Source organism: Capricornis sumatraensis, chromosome 16 (genome assembly GCF_032405125.1).
Source record: "Capricornis sumatraensis isolate serow.1 chromosome 16, serow.2, whole genome shotgun sequence".
NCBI classification, from domain to species: Eukaryota; Metazoa; Chordata; class Mammalia; order Artiodactyla; family Bovidae; genus Capricornis; species Capricornis sumatraensis.
The window spans coordinates 38,117,456-38,137,784 of NC_091084.1; the positions used below are offsets into that span (position 1 = coordinate 38,117,456).

The window sequence follows — 20,329 nt, forward strand, 5'->3', positions numbered from 1 at the left end:
GTTAACCATTGACATTTGTTCAAAGATCTTTACAAAAAATGTTCCAAGGTGAACACGTAGGCTGCAGCTTGAGGCCATGGGAAGGATTGTTATCTGAGACCTGTTTGTGAGGGAAATGTTTATGGCAAAGGAAGTTTGCTGAGTTTAAGGTTTAGGAATAATTAAGAATAGTTAGAAGCTAAAAGTTTAAGGAATGTTGTAGTGTTAACATATTTTACTATAGCTTATAGGGATTAGGAATTTTAGAGATATTAATAGCTAGAAGCCTTTTTAGGAGATAGTGAGCTTAGGATACTAGAGGCAAGCAGGATTTTGAAAGATACGAAATAAACTGAGGGATGTAGTATACAGCCCAGACAGAAGCATGAGTTACAATGTAATCACAAGTTAAATATAGGACACTTAAGAGGAAGTTGATAATAGATAGTAAACCCAATTCTGAGAGAATCGCTGAAGCAGGAACTCTGTTTGAAGGGCAACAATGATTTCTGGAGACAATATATCTGGGTAAAGGGGAACTGAAAATGTCAAACCTCTGACCTAATGCTTTTGTCAAAGTATAAAAGAGAACCTGAAGCTTGAAATAAACATGCAGTCCCGCAACCTTGAGTCAGAGGCTACATCATTCTCTGCCGACACCACTCATCTCTTCAGGCTGGTTCCCTAGCTGCTGGAGCTGGACTCTGGCATGTTAATACTACATGAATAGAGTGTGACTATAAGAAACTTGGCAAAGAACAACTACGTGGGAGAGAAAAACCAATAAACTGCAAAACTATCATGGTTCACATGTTATAGAGATACATTTTTTTATATTCTCTAGTGCAGTGTCTTCATTAAACATCCAGGGCATTCAGTAGAGACCCAGAAAAGCTATATCTTTGGAGTAAGGATAAATTAGCCCTAGAGTAAATGTTGACCTATTCTGACCATAACAAAGTTTTAAAATGAAACCTCAAAGGGATCAAATGATCTGTGAGTGAATGAACACCCATCAGAAGAAAATTCATAGTATTTAAAGAAAAAGAACAAATTCCAAACACTTGGCAAAATAATGTACATATTACCAATATACAATAAAATAAAATAGTAGACATATGAAAAAGCAAAAATCAGTCAATAGAAAGAGACTGAGAAATTAAAGAGACAGTAGAATTAGAAGATAATGACTAAAAATTAACATATGCTCAAGGATAGAAGGAAAATATGAACATATTGAAGACAGAAATGAAAACAATAAAAAACAGCATTTAGAAATCCAAGAAGTAAAAAATATAATATCTGAAATTAAGAAAAAATTACTCACAGTATTTAAATAATTAATTGTCAAATAAAAGATCAGTCAAACTAAAAACAGGGCAATAGAAACCATCCAGACAGGAGCACAGAGAGAAAAAAGACAGGGAAAAAGAATTAAACTGAGCTTCATAGCTTTTAAGAGTAATGGTGAGTCGTATGTGCAATTAGAGTTCCTAGAGATGATATACCAAGCTTATATATATATAGAGTGTGTGTGTGTGTGTACATGTCATATATATATATATATAATATGAAAAAATGGCTGGAAAAATTCCAAATTTGTCAAAAAAATAAATCTCTGGGTTCAAGAAGGATAAACACAAAGAAAAATATATATCAAGGCACACTAAAATAAATTGCTATAAACTAATGAGAATCTTAAAAGTCACCAGAGATGCATTGTTTTTAGTGGGGAAAAGGTGGAAATTATCCCTGACTTCACATCCAAAAAAATACAAGTCAGAGACATTGCAATGGCATCTTTTGGAGTCCTATAAGGAAAAAAAAAATCTCAAATTCCACATTTATTAAAAATATACTTCAAATTGGAAGGTGAGATAAAGCCATTTCAGACAAACAGAAGTTCTGAGAATTTACAGCCAGTGAGTTTTCTCTATGGAATATTTTAATGAAATTTTATTAGGAAAGAAAAATAATTCTAGATGAAAGCTTAGGTTTTTAAAAAGAAATGAAGAGTATTGGAAATGGTAAATCTGAAGGCATTTTCTAATAATTAATTTAGAATATAATTTTTTTAGATATAATTAATTTAGGTATAATTTACTTTACAGCAAAACATATAACAGTGTATTATGGAGTTTAAAATGTTTAAAAGTATTATGTTTAAAAACAAAAGCACCAAAGAGGGGGTATTTTTAAGTTTCTTACATTGTATATTAAATGGTATATTACTTGATGATAGACTGTTGTAAGTTAAAGATACATATTCTTGACCAACCAATAAAATAATGAAATAAAGAGGTAGAACTAATAAACCAACAGGGGAGAAAAAATAATTCTAAAAAGTTAAATTAATTAAATATAAAATATAGAAAACATAGTAAAATGGTAGACTTAAACTCTATTGACAGTAATTACATTAAATATAAATGGACTAATTGTACTAATTTTGAAAGATGGAACTTACCAGATTGGATTTAAAAAACAAGAATCAATTAATACACTGACTATAAGAAACACAGTAAATATAAAGATATAGATAAGTTTGAAATAAAAGGATAAGCAAAGATAATGCAAACATTAATTAAGAAAGCTGAAGTGGTTATATTAATATAAAAGTAGACTGTTAGGTTCCATTCAGTTCAGTTGCTCAGTCATGTCCGACTCTTTGTGACCCCATGAATCCCAGCAGGCCAGGCCTCCCTGTCCATCACCATCTCTCGGAATTCATTCAGACTCACGTCCATCGAGTCTGTGATGCCATCCAGCCATCTCATCCTCTGTCGTCCCCTTTTCCTCCTGCCCCCAATCCCTCCCAGCATCAGAGTCTTTTCCAATGAGTCAACTCTTCGCATGAGGTGGCCAAAGTACTGGAGCTTCAGCTTTAGCATCATTCCTTCCAAAGAAATCCCAGGGTTGATCTCCTTCAGAATGGACTGGTTGGATCTCCTTGCAGTCCAAGGGACTCGCAAGAGTCTTCTCCAACACCACAGTTCAAAAGCATCAATTCTTCGGCACTCAGCCTTCTTCACAGTCCAACTCTCACATCCATACATGACCACAGGAAAAACCATAGCCTTGACTAGACGGACCTTAGTCGGCAAAGTAATGTCTCTGCTTTTGAATATACTATCTAGGTTGGTCATAAAGGAATATTACCATAGTTTTAGAAAAGATATTCCATTACGATTAAAGAGCTCAGTTATCAGGAATTCATAACATTTCTAAATGTGTATGCATCTAAAAACAGAGGCTTTAAATGCATGAAGCAGAAGTTGACAAACTGAAAAAAAAAGACAAGTCTATAATTATTGTTGGAGATTTCAATACTTCTGTTCCAAAATTTGAAAAAAATAGACAGAAAATCCATAAGAATATAGAAGACCTGAAAAACATTATCAAACAATTTGACCTAATTGACATTGATAGAACATTACACTTAAAAATTATAGAAAGGTTATTCTTTTCAAATATATATGCAAATCTAAAAAAATAAAGCATATGCTAGAACATAAAACAAATCTCAATAAACATATAAGGACTGAAATTATGGAGCATATATTCCTTGTTTACAGTGGAAATAAATTGCAAATAGATAAAATTACATATAGATAAAAATATCAAATGTTTTGGAATTAAAACACATACTTCCATATAAACCATATAACAAAGGGAAAAAACAAGGAAATATATAAAATATATTAAACTAATAATGAAATCACATCCTAACAAAATATGTGTGATGAAATTAAAGTAGTACTTTGAGGGAATTTCATAGCTTTCAATATTTATAATAATAAAGGATGAAAAGTGACCTATGGATTCAAGGCAAATCCAATAAAATCCAAGATGTTTTATTTTGATGGGGTATGGAGAGGCACTTCATGGGAAATAGATGGGGAAACAGTGTCAGACTTTATTTTGGGGGCTCCAAAATCACTGCAGATGGTGACTGCAGCCATGAAATTAAAAGACACTTACTCCTTGGAAGAAAAGTTATGATCAACCTAGATAGCATATTCAAAAGCAGAGACATTACTTTGCCAACAAAGGTCCGTCTAGTCAAGGCTATGGTTTTTCCAGTGGTCATGTATGGATGTGAGGGTTGGACTGTGAAGAAGGCTGAGCGCCGAAGAATTGATGCTTTTGAACTGTGGTGTTGGAGAAGACTCTTGCGAGTCCCTTGGACTGCAAGGAGATCCAACCAGTCCATTCTGAAGGAGATCAGCCCTGGGATTTCTATGGAGGGAATGGTGCTGAAGCTGAAACTCCAGTACTTTGACCACCTCATGCGAAGAGTTGACTCATTGGAAAAGACTCTGATGCTGGGAAGGATTGGGAGCAGGAGAAGAAGGGGGCGACAGAGGATGAGAAGGCTGGATGGCATCAAGGACTCGATGTTCGTGAGTTTGAGTGAACTCCGGGAGTTGGTGATGGACAGGAAGGCCTGGCGTGCTGCGATTCGTGGGTTTGCAAAGAGTCGGACACGACTGAGCGACTGAACGGAATTGACGGAGAGGCAAGCTGATTCTAAATTCAAATGGAACTGTCAAGGCCAAAGATAGCCAAAACAAATTTGAAATAGAAGAACAAAAATGGAGAACTTAATCTATGTCATTACAAGATTTACTATAACGCTCAGTAATCAAAACAGTTTGGTATTAGTGTAAGGATAATGAATTAGTCAATTAAACAGAACAGAGAATCCAGAAATGGACTTATATGTGTGAAATAACAGACTGGATCACAGATCTAAATATAAAACTAGAATTGTAAAGCTTCTAGAAGAAAATATAGGAGAGAACTTCATGATCTTGGTGGAGGTAAAGATTTCTTAGATGAAAACACTAATCATAAATAAAATAACCTTGATAATTATAATTGGATATGTAATTGGATAACAGCAATATAAAATACTATGACTCCTTACAAGATACCCTGTGAAAATAAAAAGGCATACTGTAGACTAGGTTAAAAGATTTGAACTTACATAAATGTATAAAAAATATGTGTCTGTTTATATATATATATATATAATGTGTAATATATAACATTATCTGTATTATATAAATGCATAATTTATATTGTATAAATATGTAATTTATAATGTATATATAAATGTAAAAAACTCTTAAAATTCACCAAGCTAAAGGCAAATGATTGCATATAAAAATGGCCCAAATATTTGATTAACACTTCACAAAAGAAGGTATATAAATGCTCAATAAGCATATTAAATTATGTTTTATTCTATAGTCATTAAGGAAGTGTAAATGTAAGTTAAAGCCACTCGAGATACCATTCTACAATCACTAGAATGACTAAAAGTACTAACACTAAGAAGTGCTAAGGAGACTACAAAGAAACTAGAACTCCCATGCATTGTTGATGGAAGTGTAAAATGATGCAGCCCCTATGGAAAACTATTTGGCAGTTTCTTTGAAAATCAGATTTATAATGACTCCACTTTTAAAAGCAAATTCCATTTTTAGAGGGAAAAAAGAGGTATGTATTCATAAAAAGACTTCAGAATGAATTTTCATAATGGCCCCAAAGTGGGAGAAACCCACATGTCCAAAAACAGGTGAATGGATAAACAATTTGTGATGTGTTTGTATAATGGAAATCTATCCATTAACAAAAGGAATCAAAGTCCTAATACATGCTGCAACGTGGTTGAATCTCAAAAATTGTGTGCTAGTTGAAAGGATTCATATCCAAAAAGTATTGATGTATACTGCATACTTTCATTTTAGTAAAATTCAAGAGTAAGCAAAATTATTTTATAGCAATAGAAGTCAGATTCATGGTTACCTGGGTTAGGATCATAGGTAAATGACTGAAAGGGAGCATATAATAACTTTTTGGAAATGTTCTATATTTTTTTGTGTGGTGACTGCTACATAAATGTTTAATTTGACAAAATTCATCAAATACACATTTAAGATGAGTGAAATTATTATATGATATATATTAAATTATATATCGATATTGTTAATAAAAAGAAATGTAGTTCTGTCACTATTTAACACACACAAAGTGATCTTCTTTAGTATATTAAAGAATTTGTTTTAGTAATTACTATGTTCAGAGCTTAAGTAATATGGAAGAACACAAAGTAGTATTGGAAACACTCCCTGATCATGAAGGGACTTAGTTAGGTAATATGGAATGAACTTGACTATATATTCAGTCATATGGTGATAAAATTGTTAAGTAATAGCAGTGATAGATGGAGAAGAAAGAGTTATGAAGTTCAGAGTTAATGAGTTGATATCTGTAAAAAGTATAAAAAGCACAGTGCCTGAGAGATAATATGTGCTCAGCAAGTGTTATTTTGCTTTTCAGAGGATGAGAATTTATGCATCAAGTGATGAATCCAGGCATGATTGAGGAGGTGATATTTAATGTAGGTACTGTAGAATAGGAGTGTTTTTCATAGGCATCAAGAAGTGGGGAGACTTTAATGTTAGGAAGATATCATGATCAAACATTTGGAAGTGAAAAAGTACAAGACATGTACAGAAGAGTAAGTTATGTTTGGTGAATTCATTTAAAAAGAATGAACAGTTTCAGGTAGCAAAAATAGTGGGAGATGAATCACTAGGGTCAGATTATCAAGGGCCCTTAGAACCAACTTGAGTATATCCTTATTTTAAATTGATCTTTTATGGATTGTCAATGCATAAATAAAACATACAGGAAGGGATATTTTATCAGTAAAGACTTATTTTGTAATTTTGCTTTATAACATTAAATATAAAGTCAACTAACCAGAACAATGAAGCTGCTTTGATGAACATGAAACTGAAATTGGGGCTTGCTAATCTTAGATGGGAGTTATGTTTAATGACCTTGAGTTTCTACTTTTGCTATTCTTGTTCAGTCAGTCAGTGGTGTCCGACTCTTTGTGACTCCTGGACTGCAGCACGCCATGCTTCCCTGTCCTTCACTATTTCCCAGAGTTTGCTCCAACTCATCCTCTGTCATCCCCTTCTCCTCCTGCCTTCAGTCTTTCCCAGCATCAGGGTCTTTTTCAATGAGTCAGTTCTTCTCATCAGATGGCCAAAGTATTGGAGCTTCAGACATCGATTGCATTATGTTCAGAAAATTCTAATTCAGATAGCTAAATAATTGTAGATAGCAGTCCTATAGTATTTTATCTTAACATTGTTGCATGTCTTTCAATAAATCAAGAGGCTTATTTCAAGGTTTGCATAATAAATGTTTTACTCAGGTAATACAAGTTAATGCATTGCTGATTTTCAGTATGTTAAAATTGCATAACCTGCAGTGGTAAAGAATCTACCTCCCAATGCAGGAAGTGTAGCTTCACCTTGATCTCTGAGTCAGAAAGATCCCCTGGAGTAGGAAATAGCAACCCACTCCAGGATTCTTGCCTGGAGAAGTCCATGGACAGAGGAACCTGGTGGGCTATAGTCCATGAGGTCACAAAGAGTTGGACATGATTGACCATGCACACATGCTGTGACAGTTTTTGTTGTGGTTTTCTTTTTGTTCAGTAGTTTTTAAAGTTACAACTGGCTTTTTTTTCTTTTTAAAGCCAACTCAATTAGTATAAGCAAAAAGAGGAATATATTGGCTTACATTATCAAGAATCACAGGAGCAGAATTTGGCTTTTCTTTTTTGGGATGTAACTATGCTGCTGCTGCTGCTAAGTCGCTTTAGTCGCGTCCAACTCTGTGCGACCCCATAGACGGCAGCCCACCAGGCTCCGCTGTCCCTGGGATTCTTCAGGCAAGAACACTGGAGCGGGTTGCCATTTCCTTCCCCAATGCATTCAAGTGAAAAGTGAAATTGAAGTTGCTCAGTAAGTGTCGGACTCTTCATGACCCCATGGACTGCAGCTGACCAGGATCTTCTGTCCATGGGATTTTCCGGGCAAGAGTACTGGAGTGGGTTGCCACTTCTTGTCCGGTAACTATGCTAACATGATACAAAGATTTTATCTCCTCTCTATCTTTTCCTATCTGCTCTTCTACTTTTCTTAGTATTTTTGGCATTATTCATTCTTATTGCAGACAGACTCTCCATGTACCAGGGAGAATGGCCATGATGATCCTAGGCCCACATGCTTATAACTTTCAACTTGAACATAAGAGAGCCTTTCTGGATAGTTTCAGGAGAGAATTCTGACTGGGTCAAATTCCTCTGTGTCTGGGAAGAGCAGTAGATTGAGAACAAGGCAGACTGCAAAGCACTGTGATTGACAACTTCATCAGGACAATATTGGCATTCAGAAATATAACCTAAAGAAATTCTATCAAAAGAAGAAGTATAAGATACAAGGGATGCATAAAATTATTGTTTTCACAGTCCTATGAAGTTTAAAAAAAGCAGTTAAATATGTAATTGAAAGAGTAAAAATGAAATCAAACGTTTGTAGAACACAAAGAGCAATGTCTCGTGTTACATGATTTGAATACCTTAGCCTTTGGCAATGAAGCAACAGAAAAGCATCAGTCTGCACTTACTTCTGTGCACTGCGTACATGAAATAAACTGTAATTTGGAAAGGGTGACTTTTTGAGTTCAACAGTATTTTTAAGCAGCATCTTCGCATTTCCTTAGTTGATGATTTCAGGTAAAGAAAGCTCTTGGTTCAGACAAGGTAAGGCGTTATGGAAAATGCAGTGTGGAGGAAAAAGAAGACCAGCATAATGGAGCATGTATGGGAGACGTGGCTGTTGAACACTACTTTCACTGCAATACCATTTTTAGCATCACTGTCTAAAGAACTAGAGTGCTTCACTCTACATATGAAGGAATTAATAATAGACATAATTTTTTCTATTATTGAACATAATTTTACTCTACTATTTTCTATTACTATGCATCATAATGTGTACACAGGGTGTGATCACTCACCTGGAGCCAGACATCCTGGAATGTGAAGTCAAGTGGGCCTTAGAAAGCATCACTAAGAACAAAGCTAGTGGAGGTAATGGAATTCCAGTTGAGCTATTTCAAATCTTGAAGGATGATGCTGTGAAAGTGCTGTACTCAATATGCCAGAAAATTTGGAAAACTCAGCAGTGGCCACAGGACTAGAAAAGATCGGTTTTCATTCCAATCCCAAAGAAAGGCAATGCCAAAGAATGCTCAAACTACCACACAATTGCACTCATCTCACACGCTAGTAAAGTAATGCCCAAAATTCTGCAAGCCAGGCTTCAGCAATACGTGAACTGAACCAGATGTTCAAGCTGGTTTTAGAAAAGGCAGAGGAACCAGAGATCAAATTGCCAACATCCGCTGGATCATCGAAAAAGCAAGAGAGTTCCAGAAAAACATCTATTTCTGCTTCATTGGCTATGCCAAAGCCTTTGACTGTGTGGATCACTATAAACTATGGAAAATTCTGAAAGAGAGGGGCATACCAGACCACCTGACCTGCCTCTTGAGAAACCTGTATGCAGGTCAGGAAGCAACAGTTAGAACTGGACATGGAACAACAGACTGGTTCCAAATAGGAAAAGGAGTACATCAAGGCTGTATATTGTCACTCTGCTTATTTAACTTCTATGCAGAGTACATCATGAGAAATGCTGGGCTGGAACAAGCACAAGCTGGAATCAAGATTGCTGGGAGAAATATCAATAACCTCAGATATGCAGATGACACCACCCTTATGGCAGAAAGTGAAGAAGAACTAGAAAGCCTCTTGATGAAAGTGAAAGAGGAGAGTGAAAAAGTTGGCTTAAAGCTCAACATTCAGAAAACAAAGATCATGGCATCTGGTCCCATCACTTCATGGGAAATAGATGGGGAAACAGTGGAAACAATGTCAGGCTTTATTTTTGGGGGCTCCAGAATCACTGCAGATTGTGATTGCAGCCATGAAATTAAGACTCTTACTCCTTGGAAGGAAAGTTATGACCAACTTAGATAGCATATTCAAAAGCAGAGACATTACTTTGCCAACAAAGGTCCGTCTAGTCAAGGCTATGGTTTTTCCAGTGGTCATGTATGGATGTGAGAGTTGGACTGTGAAGAAAGCTGAGTGCCAAAGAATTGATGCTTTTGAACTGTGGTGTTGGAGAAGACTCTTGAGGGTCCCTTGGACTGCAAGGAGATCCAACCAGTCCATCCTAAAGGAGATCAGTCCTGGGTGTTCATTGGAAGGACTGATGCTAAAGCTGAAACTCCAACGCTTTGGCCACCTCATGTGAAGAGTTGACTCATTGGAAAAGACTCTGATGCTGGGAGGGATTGGGGGCAGGAGGAGAAGGGGATGGCAGAGGATGAGATGGCTGGATGGCATCACCGACTCGATGGACATGAGTTTGAGTGAACTCCGGGAGTTGGTCATGGACAGGGAGGCCTGGTGTGCTGCAATTCATGGGGTCGCAAAGAGTCGGACATGACTGAGCAACTCAACTGAACTGAACTGATGCATCATAATAGAAAAAAACAATTTCACCTGGATTTCCCTGGTGGCTCAGATGGTAAAGAATCTGCCTGTAGTGCAGAGGACCAGATCGATCCCTGGGTCGGGAAGATCCCCTAGACGAGGAAATGGCAATTCAGATTCTTGCCTGGGAAATCCCATGGACAGAGGAGCCCAATGAACTACAGTCCATAATGTCACAAAGAGTTGGACACAGCTGAGTGACTAGCACACACATAATTATTTTGTTCTATTATTGAAAGCTGCTTCATAAAAAGTATAAAACTGATGTCAAGTAATGATATAAATAGTCATTTCAGTGAAACCGGCACTGAACTGGAGCCAGGACTCTATCACAGACTGTTTGACTTTGGGCAAGGCAAGGTCAGGATGGTGACTTCCATATCTTGACTGTGTTTCTTCATTTCTGAAATGAGGTTTTAGTCTTAGTGATCATTGAAGTCTCAGCTACAGCAGGAGGCTGTGAGCCTCTGATTCACCTGCTAGTTGTCCCTCTTTTTCTATATTGGCATTGGTAGCAGTTGTACTTTGATATATATGTGGGAAGAATTTGCTTTTCAATCTGTGACCCCATTGACTGTAGCCTACCAGGCTCCTCTGTCCATGGGATTTTCCAGGCAATAGTACTGGAGTGGATTGCCATTTCCTTCTCCAGGGTCTTCCTGACCCAGGGATCGAACTCGGGTCTCCCACATTGTAGACAGACACTTAACCATCTGAGGCACCAGGGAAGTCTGATACTTTTAGGTGCTAAGCAGCTTTGGAAAGCAGGTGAAATAGATACCTCTTACCTGCACATATAGAACAATGTGAGTTCCATGAATGTATGTTAAGTGCCAGTTTTAAGTGGTCCCTATAAAACATTATCAGAATTTGGTAGATAAAAACAGAGAACATTGAACTTAATGTGATGATGTCTATATATGTATTTCTGGCAGCTCTTAAATGTGGGGCTTTCTCTCTGTCATGAATATGTCAAAATTGTGCATCTAAGAGTTCAAATGACATTTTCAATAGCTACCATTGACACACACATACCAAGACACTCACAGTATATTATCTAGTAAAGTGGTTGCAGAATTAACATTTTTCCTGGAAGGAATATATCTGATTTAATGACCAAATCATTTTAAAGCAGCACAACAGAATTTCACAGGAACTAAATCTATTTCTTCACACCGATCATGCGTGTTTTACTGAAGCATTGAGTCATTAGCATGTTTATAATGGTTCTAATTTAGCACAACATTTTCTGAATTTTATCCTTGAGTCATTTACAAATTGTTCATATTGAATAAACAAAGGAAACAGATTGCATTTTATACTTAGTAATTTATCTGAAAGAAGAGGGGAGGGTTAATTGTTTGAAAGTTTTGGTCTGTTTGGGGAAGTGAGCTTGCTTTTTCATTGCTAGGCATAAATGCCGTTTCTCATCTTTTGGGGGATGGTGGGGGGGGGGCGGCTACGGAGGAGTAAAATGAAAAATTAGGACCAGGACAAGATTGGCCACTCCCAGAGGGGAGTGTGGAGCAAAAGGGGAGCTGGCACGAGATTATCCAAAACAGTTGGTGCATTCCTTAATGATCAAGTGCTTGAGAAGTCCAGCTCTTCCTGGCAGAGCATCTGTGTTGATGTTTATATCATTGCCCTGCTGTATGGGAAAGGCATGCTTTCTCTCACTGCTTGGCTAAAAATAGGATGGAATATAGCATTGTATGAGATATTTTAAGATAGCAAAAACATTTAAGAGGTTAAAGGTTTGACTTTTGGATCAAAAAAGATCAGTGATATAACTCGTGGTGTTCCTTGAAGACTGAATTTTATCTACAGTTTGTCAGTGATTCGAACTCTTGGTTAGGCAAGTTATTCTAGGTTCATTTGGTGCAGTCTGAGAAGCCCACTCTACTGTCTTTTCTGTCAGCTTCCCGGCATGAAGAGCAAGATTGAGAACAGCCTCTATTTATACCCCCTTGATCGTATTTGGAAAATCAGTTGTTTCACTGGAGAGAGGGAGAGAGAGAGGAGAGCACGCACAGTCGTCAGGGAGTGTGCTCTGTACGTTACAGTGACTTCAAAATAAAACTGGCGCATTTTAGTGTCTAATTATTTTAGTGAGCTTGGAGGGTTTTAATTAAAATTTAAGAGTGCTCTTCAAGCTCTCCAAGCTCCAATTTTATCCCACTGTATTGTGGAGCACTTGTCACTGTGGAAAAATGTACAGTAACTGCCATGTGCAGCTCTGTTTCCTAATGAAAAATATGAGATTGATGATCAGCAGGGATATAAATATATATTATCAAAATTAGCTGTAAACCAAGGTCAAGGATACTTTTGATAAGTTATCACTGTTCTTTGGATACACAGAAAATGTATTGCCCTTGAAATTTATGATTCCTGTGGTAAAAATAAAAGGGATTGCTTTAAAAAAGTTTAAAAAGCAGTAAGAAATATGCATACAGGAGGGCAGGCATTGTTGTTTCTCACTAAAGTATTTTAAAGTTATTTTCTATGTCATATTTCTAATGTTTTAGCATTTCTAACTTTAAGTATCACTTTGAGGTAAAAGGAATAATGGTAAGTGTTTACTCACAGGTAAATTGTTTTAAAGTACAATAAAAAAATTTTCCCATTATCCTTTCCTGTTTCCCGTGACTTCGTTTTAGTGATTATTTCTTTATTTATTCTCTTAGACTCTTTACTTTGCTTAGAGTAAGAGTTAATAATACTACTGCAACTTTAGGAATAATTTAAAATTCTTCCTAAAACATCATCATTTAGATTAGGAAATGAATATCTTACATACTGTCACTTCAAATTTCTCTTGTGCTGTGAAATTATTTGCATGATAAAACATTCCTGACTTACCTGGTTTGATACCTGGGTACTTAAGAAGCAGAAACATTGCTTTGCAATCCATTATGCTGGATATTTATAACATGTTAGTTGTGAATTATATCTTTCTTTTTTTCCTTAGAGAAAGTTTATTGAAATAGAAAAACTTAGATTTGCAAAGGAAAAGGGAAAACATAGCTATGCAGCTGAGAGTTAATTTATAGCGTATCAAAACCCTCTACATCCTTGATTAAAAATGAACAAGAACTGAAGTTCAACTCTCAACTTTTGATAGTGGTGTTTTTCTCACATTATTTACAAAAATTGGACAAGATAAATATAATAAACTCTTACATTTCATTAGTTATGTATTGTTTTATGGATACTAATTCTTTCAAAGTAATAGGAATTAATTTTGGTATTTTTTGGTATGTACATTTGGTAGGTACATATTATGGTGACACATACTATAATATTGTGATACTATAATGTAGTTTTTTAATCTTAATTTCCAAAAGGTATTTTAATTAGCTGAATTAGTCTTCTCCTAATTAGCTGAAGACAACTCAGTCAAAATACTAAAATTTGAGTAGTCAAACTCAGACAATGAAATACACTGTATATTTTTTCATTGTTTTGAGGACTGTGGCACCATCATAACTGTATTAGATGTTTACCAGTCAATCATGTAAAACATATTTTCCTGTGTAGAGTGGTCCAAGAATTCTGGGTGATGTTTAGTTCTTTTTTTCCATTTGGAATCCTGCGTGAGTACTGAATTCAAACATGGACTTATTCTTTCCCTGTACATAATGCAAACTGGACTTCTTTACTTATTTTGACCTCTTTGATTTCATGGTCAGAAAGGGGCAAAGTCTGATCTGATGAACTGCCTCTGTAAAGCTAGAGTCCTAGTAATATAGTTAAAGTACATGGCAGAAAGAGGATGAATACTTGATTTTTTATTTTTGGCCTTACCTGGATATTATTTTGAATGGTAAATTTGAAAATATAGATTTCATTTAGTTTTATCTATTATATATGTCCTCATTTTAAGTCAGAAACATCTTGGTAGAGGCAGTAGTATCCTCTGCCTATGTAGTTTTTAATAACAACCTGCATCTTCTGGACTTTCTTCCCTCACCTTACTTGTTTTACATTACATTATGGAGTGTGCTGAGTCCTTATTGTGTATGTATGTCTTTAGAGGGCTGGCAAATAGATTTTAGGTGAGAAACTTGTTTTTCAAGAGATTTTCTCACAGTTTTGAATGTTGAAAAAGTGGTATGTTGTGACTTTTATTGCCCTGGAGATAAAGACAATCAGTGATCGTTACTAAATATTTTCATGAGCTATAAATATAGATATGCAAAGACTGCTTTATTTTTTTCCTTTCAGTTTCTTCTACTGAAATGAGAATTTATATAGCTAGATTAACTCAGTATTATGGTGAGGATTAATTTTCTAATAGAAATGTGAAATGTTTTTAATTTATTAACCATTTAATTAATGACTAGCTCTTATATAAAGCTGTGTCTTCAAACATATTTGATAAATATTTGAAGTATATGTTCATGTTGTCCATATAATTCTGTTTTCTCCTATGAAATTTTAGCATTCTTTTCCTGGAGCTCTGAAAGATTTCAGGTCTATTAATAGAAATGAGAAACATACTTTAGCCGTTTTACGTTTAGTGTATACCTAATCCTAGTTCATGAACTTGCTCTGAATTTTTGATCATTACTAGTAAATTGGGATTTTGTCTTGATCATTATAATATGTTGACTCAACTCAAATTGTAACCAAACAAGTTATGCTTTAGTATTTATGTCAGTGATTATCAGTTTAGTGTGATGTTGTAATATATATTAAAAAGTTTTTTTTTTAAGTAACAAAACTGAGTAGGAGAGGAAGTTGAAGACATTTTGTTGATTATTCTTATACATGACCTAATGTTATATCCAGAAATTTAAACCTGATTTGAGAAAAAGTAATCTCTGATAGCAAAAAGCAGAGACATTACTTTGCCAACAAAGGTCCGTCTAGTCAAGGCTATGGTTTTTCCAGTGGTCATGTATGGATGTGAGAGTTGGACTGTGAAGAAAGCTGAGCATTGAAGAATTGATGCTTTTGAACTGTGGTGTTGGAGAAGACTCTTGCGAGTCCCTTGGACTGCAAGGAGATCCAACCAGTCCATTCTAAAGGAGATCAGTCTTGGGTGTTCATTGGAAGGACTGATGCTAAAGCTGAAACTCCAGTACTTTGGCCACCTCATGCAAAGAGTTGACTCATTGGAAAAGACCCTGCTGCTGGGAGGGATTGGGGGCAGGAGGAGAAGGGGATGACAGGGGATGAGATGACTGGATGGCATCACCAACTCAATGGACATGAGTTTGAGTGAACTCCGGGAGATGGTGATGGACAGGGAGGCCTGGTGTGCTGCGATTCATGGGTTCGCAAAGATTCAGACACAACTGAGTGACTGAACTGAACTGAATCTCTGATAGCCATGACTTTGAAGATTTCCTTCTTAACCCTCACACCTAACATTATCTTTTCTTTGACTTTCGCCTAGAAACAAAATATGTACAGAACAAAGTGTACACCTTGTTTCTGAATTAAAGTCCAAGAGAATATTTTGGAAATTAAATGCAAACTGAACATATGCATATGCATAGAGACCCTATTGGCAGATCACTCAGAATCCAATTTTTAATCAAAGTGATATATCATTTGTTTAAAAGAAAATAATTAATAGGAAAGCCTGGAAGAAAAGGAGGAAAGGAAAGAAGGGAAGAAATAAGTGGTATATCATTTGTTTAAAAGAAAATAATTAATAGGAAAGCCTGGAAGAAAAGGAGGAAAGGAAAGAAGGGAAGAAGCAAGGAGTTCACTTAATAGAATCAAGCTGACTTCTATTTAGAAAGAACTTTGGCTCCTGTGATAGCTAGTTCTTCATCAGCCGTTTCTCAACACACTGATCTGGATTCCATCCATTCCTTGATTGATTGATCATGTCATAGACAAATGATAATTGTTTTCACCAATATGTTCTAACCATGCAGTGGTCTTCTCATCTCTTACCCAGGGGCTCACTGTCTTTGCCTAAGCTTATCAAGTTTCTGAAATCCTTTAGATCCATCTTAACCTTACTGTCATTCTGAAAAATTCAAGGAGGATTTAGAAGTTGGAGAAAAAATGAAAGGGAAAATGCTAAAGAGATAGGTACTGATATGGGAGAGAAAAAACATTTGGAGTTGAAATAAGTATTTTAAATATAATTTTAAAAGAGGTTATCAGAATTTTGACACTTGGAATGTTAAAGTATAATGGGAGTATGCTTTGCACTAAGGATTGAGTATTTAAATCTGCTTTCCCTTTTGGAAACGTGGGTTGTTTATTAAAATTTGAGACTTAAAAGATGCATATTAGTAGTTATAAGCAGTAGCTCTAGTTTCAAATCTACCTGATCAGAGAAAAAATAACTTATTGATAAAAATTTGCTAATTATTAGAACACTCTAAAATGTAAACTTCTGTAAGTTTTTTGAATCTTATAGAAATAAGTGTAATAACTTCCAAAATCTAGTATGCTGTTTAGGAATGCAGTAGGTCAAATAGCATTTAAACAAGGATCTTCTTGAAAAGATCACGCATCTCTTTTTATATAAAGGTTTTAACTGTTTTTATTACTGGGAGACAGAGAATATCTTGAGTTTATTTTCTTTGCATTTTACTGTAATTGGGTATTTTACAAAAGTTGCCATCTGTGTATTTCTTTTTTAAGGAACAAGGAGTTACAGGTTGATTATTCTCTTCTCACTTGAAAATTTGCCATTCTTCCTTGAATAGCACACAAATTTTGCTTGGACTTAAAAAAAAATCACCTGAATTAAAAGAAATTATATCTAAAGTTAAGCTTGTAGAAAAAAGCTCCTTGTTCTGTCCTATTAGTCTAAAGAAATGATAAATGCTGGCTGAATATTAATTAGCTAAAATTATAATAACAAGATAAGATTATTGAGCATGTCTTTTTTTCTCCTGGGAATATTGTAAATAATTTTACAGCAAAAAAAGTTTAGTTGTAGTATTTTATAATAGATAGAATAATATACTTGTCTATATCCTAGGGTTAAAGTGGCAACAACAACAAAATCTTTGTTGTTTTTGAATGATAGAATTTCTCCATTAACTCCATAGACTTCTATATTTGTAATATTTTAATACTTATCTAAAACATGTATAATATTTTTAATACTTACTTTTTTATTTTAATAGATTCCTCCTGCATGGAAAAACTACTTTCAAAAGATTGGAAGGAAAAAATGGAAAGATTAAATACCAGTGAACTTCTTGGAGAAATTAAAGGTACAGTATACAAAATATCAAACATATCAATATAGAAATGTTATTTTGTAACACAATACATCTGCTTATCTTCTGTACCCCAACATTAAATTCTTACCTCTAATATTTATTTATATTTGAGAGGGTAAATATATAGTGTGTTCCTAAACTTTTATTTTTTTGTAATGTTTATAGAATGAAAAATTTCCCTTTTTATAGTCTATAAACATATGACTTATAGGACAAACTACTTCATTAGTTTCCTCCTTGGCACAGAAGGAAAACAGTAGCTTTAGCTGTGCTGTGCTTAGTCACTCAGTTGTGTCTGACTCTTTGCCCGCCAGGCTTTTCTGTTCACTGGGGTTTTCCAGGCAAGAATATTGGAATGGGTTGTCATAACCTCCTCCAGGAATCTTCCTGACCCAGGGATTGAACCAGGGTCTCCTGCATTGCAGGCAGATCTTTTACCAGCTGAGCTACCAGGGAAGCCCATAGTTTCGTTTGCTGAACAAAAAATTATGAAAAAAATGTTATGTCAAAAATGAACAAATTAAATTAAGATAATTTTAGTCCTTCCTTTTGAATTTATAGTAGCTTAATTGATGAATCCAAATCACTAATTTGATTTTTTTTTCTGGTCAAAAATGATCAGCTGTAGTAACTGTAATAAAGGAGTTTATAGAATGTGCTATTTATATTTATGACAGGATTCTGAAGCCTGGTTCCCTGTTCAAATTCTGGCTCTGTCACTTACTAGATGAGTGACTTGGGGCAAGTCACTGAAGGTTTCAATGTTTGGAATTCCTTGTATCTAAAATTAGGATAGTAAAAGTACTTGGGCTTCCCAAGTGGTGCAGTGCTAAAGAATACACCTGCCAGTGCAGGAGATGCTGGAGATGCAGGTTCAGTCCTTGGATGAGGAATACCCTGGTGGAGGAAATGACAACCTACTCCATTGTTCTTGCTTGGAAAATTCTATGGATAGAGGAGCCTGGCGGTCTACAATCCATGTGGTCACAAAGAGTCAGACACGACTGAGCACACACAACAAAAGTACCTACCAAGGCTTGTTAAGAGAATTAGTATAAGTAAAGCTTTTAAAACGGCTTGCACTTAAGAAAACCCTCATGAAGGAAAGTTGTGGTTGTTATTAACTGCCCATAGGATCTTAGGTTAATTAATCTCAAATAGATTTCATAGAACTTAACATTTCATGATCTCTGACCTGGCTGAGAATGAGCATCCTTATTTTAAAGATAATTGATTGGCATTATTATTTTGAAACAAATTAAGAAGTGGGCAGTCCCAATCCATTACAAAATTAACCTGCTCTATCAGTTAAGCAGCTATACTTTTTGCCCAGTCCTTCTTGTTGATTCTTTTATGGAGATGAAGTACTGTGTGAAGTACTGAAGTAGCTTTTGGTATTGTGGGTAGACTCTGTTGTTGTCAATTACTTTTCTCGGTCGCCCCTTACAGATAGTCATTGCTCTATCTATCACTCTGTCCCTTAAATTGACAATTTGAGAACTTAATTACATTCATTTTCTGAATTTATCTAATGACTTCAGGTGAATATTCCCATGGATAATTTCTCATTTAAGATGAACATTTGGTGATAACTACCTGATGAAAATTTTATTTTGAATTTATTACAGAATATTGCCCAGTATTCAGACATGTTATGTTCAACTCAAATGAAAAGAAAGGGTAGTCGTATCTTTTCCAAAGAATAATTAATAACATTCTATTAACTCATGCAGTATCAAAATCAAGTGGAAAGTGGGTAGTACTTTTGAATTTCACTGCTTCTGTTTTGAACTCATAAAGGCTATTTGCTATTTTGGAAAAAAAAAAAGAAACTCAATTTATAACTGACGTGTAGAAAGTCATTAGTGACATATTCTTTATCCAGCTGCAATAACATGGTGTGTGCTACTTTGCACGTCATTCTCTGTTTTCTTCCCTTTCCAAAGTCACTGGTTTTATGACAGTGAGTACAGAAATGGTTTATGCAAAGGCAAGCTTTTGCCAGAGTGAATGATGGGGGTCTTGTTTTCTCTCAGTAAAGTGGAAGCTAACATTTTATTATGTGATGATTCAGCATCAAGTTTTTATGATTTGGGTTATCTTTCCAATCCCACTTTCTATATTTCTTTATTTTTGATTCAAAAATGCAAAACTGTACTAGTTTTATGTAGTCAAAATCTCAAAAGTGAAACATGCAAAATCAGGCTTTTCAAATTCTTTAACTTTTTGTTTTTCTGGATTCTGTTTGTAAAATGTGTACTTTCATTTGTGTGCTGCCCTGTTTTTATGGGCACAGAAAATAAGCTTCTTACCAAATTTTTCATTTTGATTTACTCTACATCAGTGTCTGTTTTTACATCTTTATATTTTGTCAGCATAATCATATGAAAAGATTCTAATAATATGATAAAAAAACAAAAAAAATTTAGTTAAAATAGCATCCAAGTAGTTTGATTGAGCCACTGCTAAAACTCAACACACACTTTTATTGTAGGTGAGATCGTCAGTTATTAGTCACCAAAATTAGTTCTAACTATTCAAAAAATTTAGGGTGATTTAAATACCATCTCCAAGAAAAACATACCTGGGGAATTTCGTGGTGTTTCAGTGGTTAGCCCTCCATTCCTCTACTACTAGGGTGTCGAGTTCTATCCCTGTTTGGGGAACTAAGATCCTGCCCGCCATGTGGTACAGCCACAAAATAAGTTTA

At 35.2% G+C, this 20,329-nt stretch overlaps 1 protein-coding gene across 4 annotated transcripts in view; it reads left to right on the top strand.

Annotated features, from left to right (window-relative positions):
- The window catches only part of SOX6 (SRY-box transcription factor 6), a 408,021-nt gene that overhangs the window by 99,550 nt on the left and 288,142 nt on the right, over positions 1-20,329 (top strand). For all 4 annotated transcript variants that reach the window (XM_068988346.1, XM_068988348.1, XM_068988347.1 and 1 more), the window contains exon 3: positions 17,521-17,610. In XM_068988346.1, the coding sequence (XP_068844447.1) occupies positions 17,521-17,610 (90 nt within the window). The remainder of the gene's footprint in view (positions 1-17,520; positions 17,611-20,329) is intronic.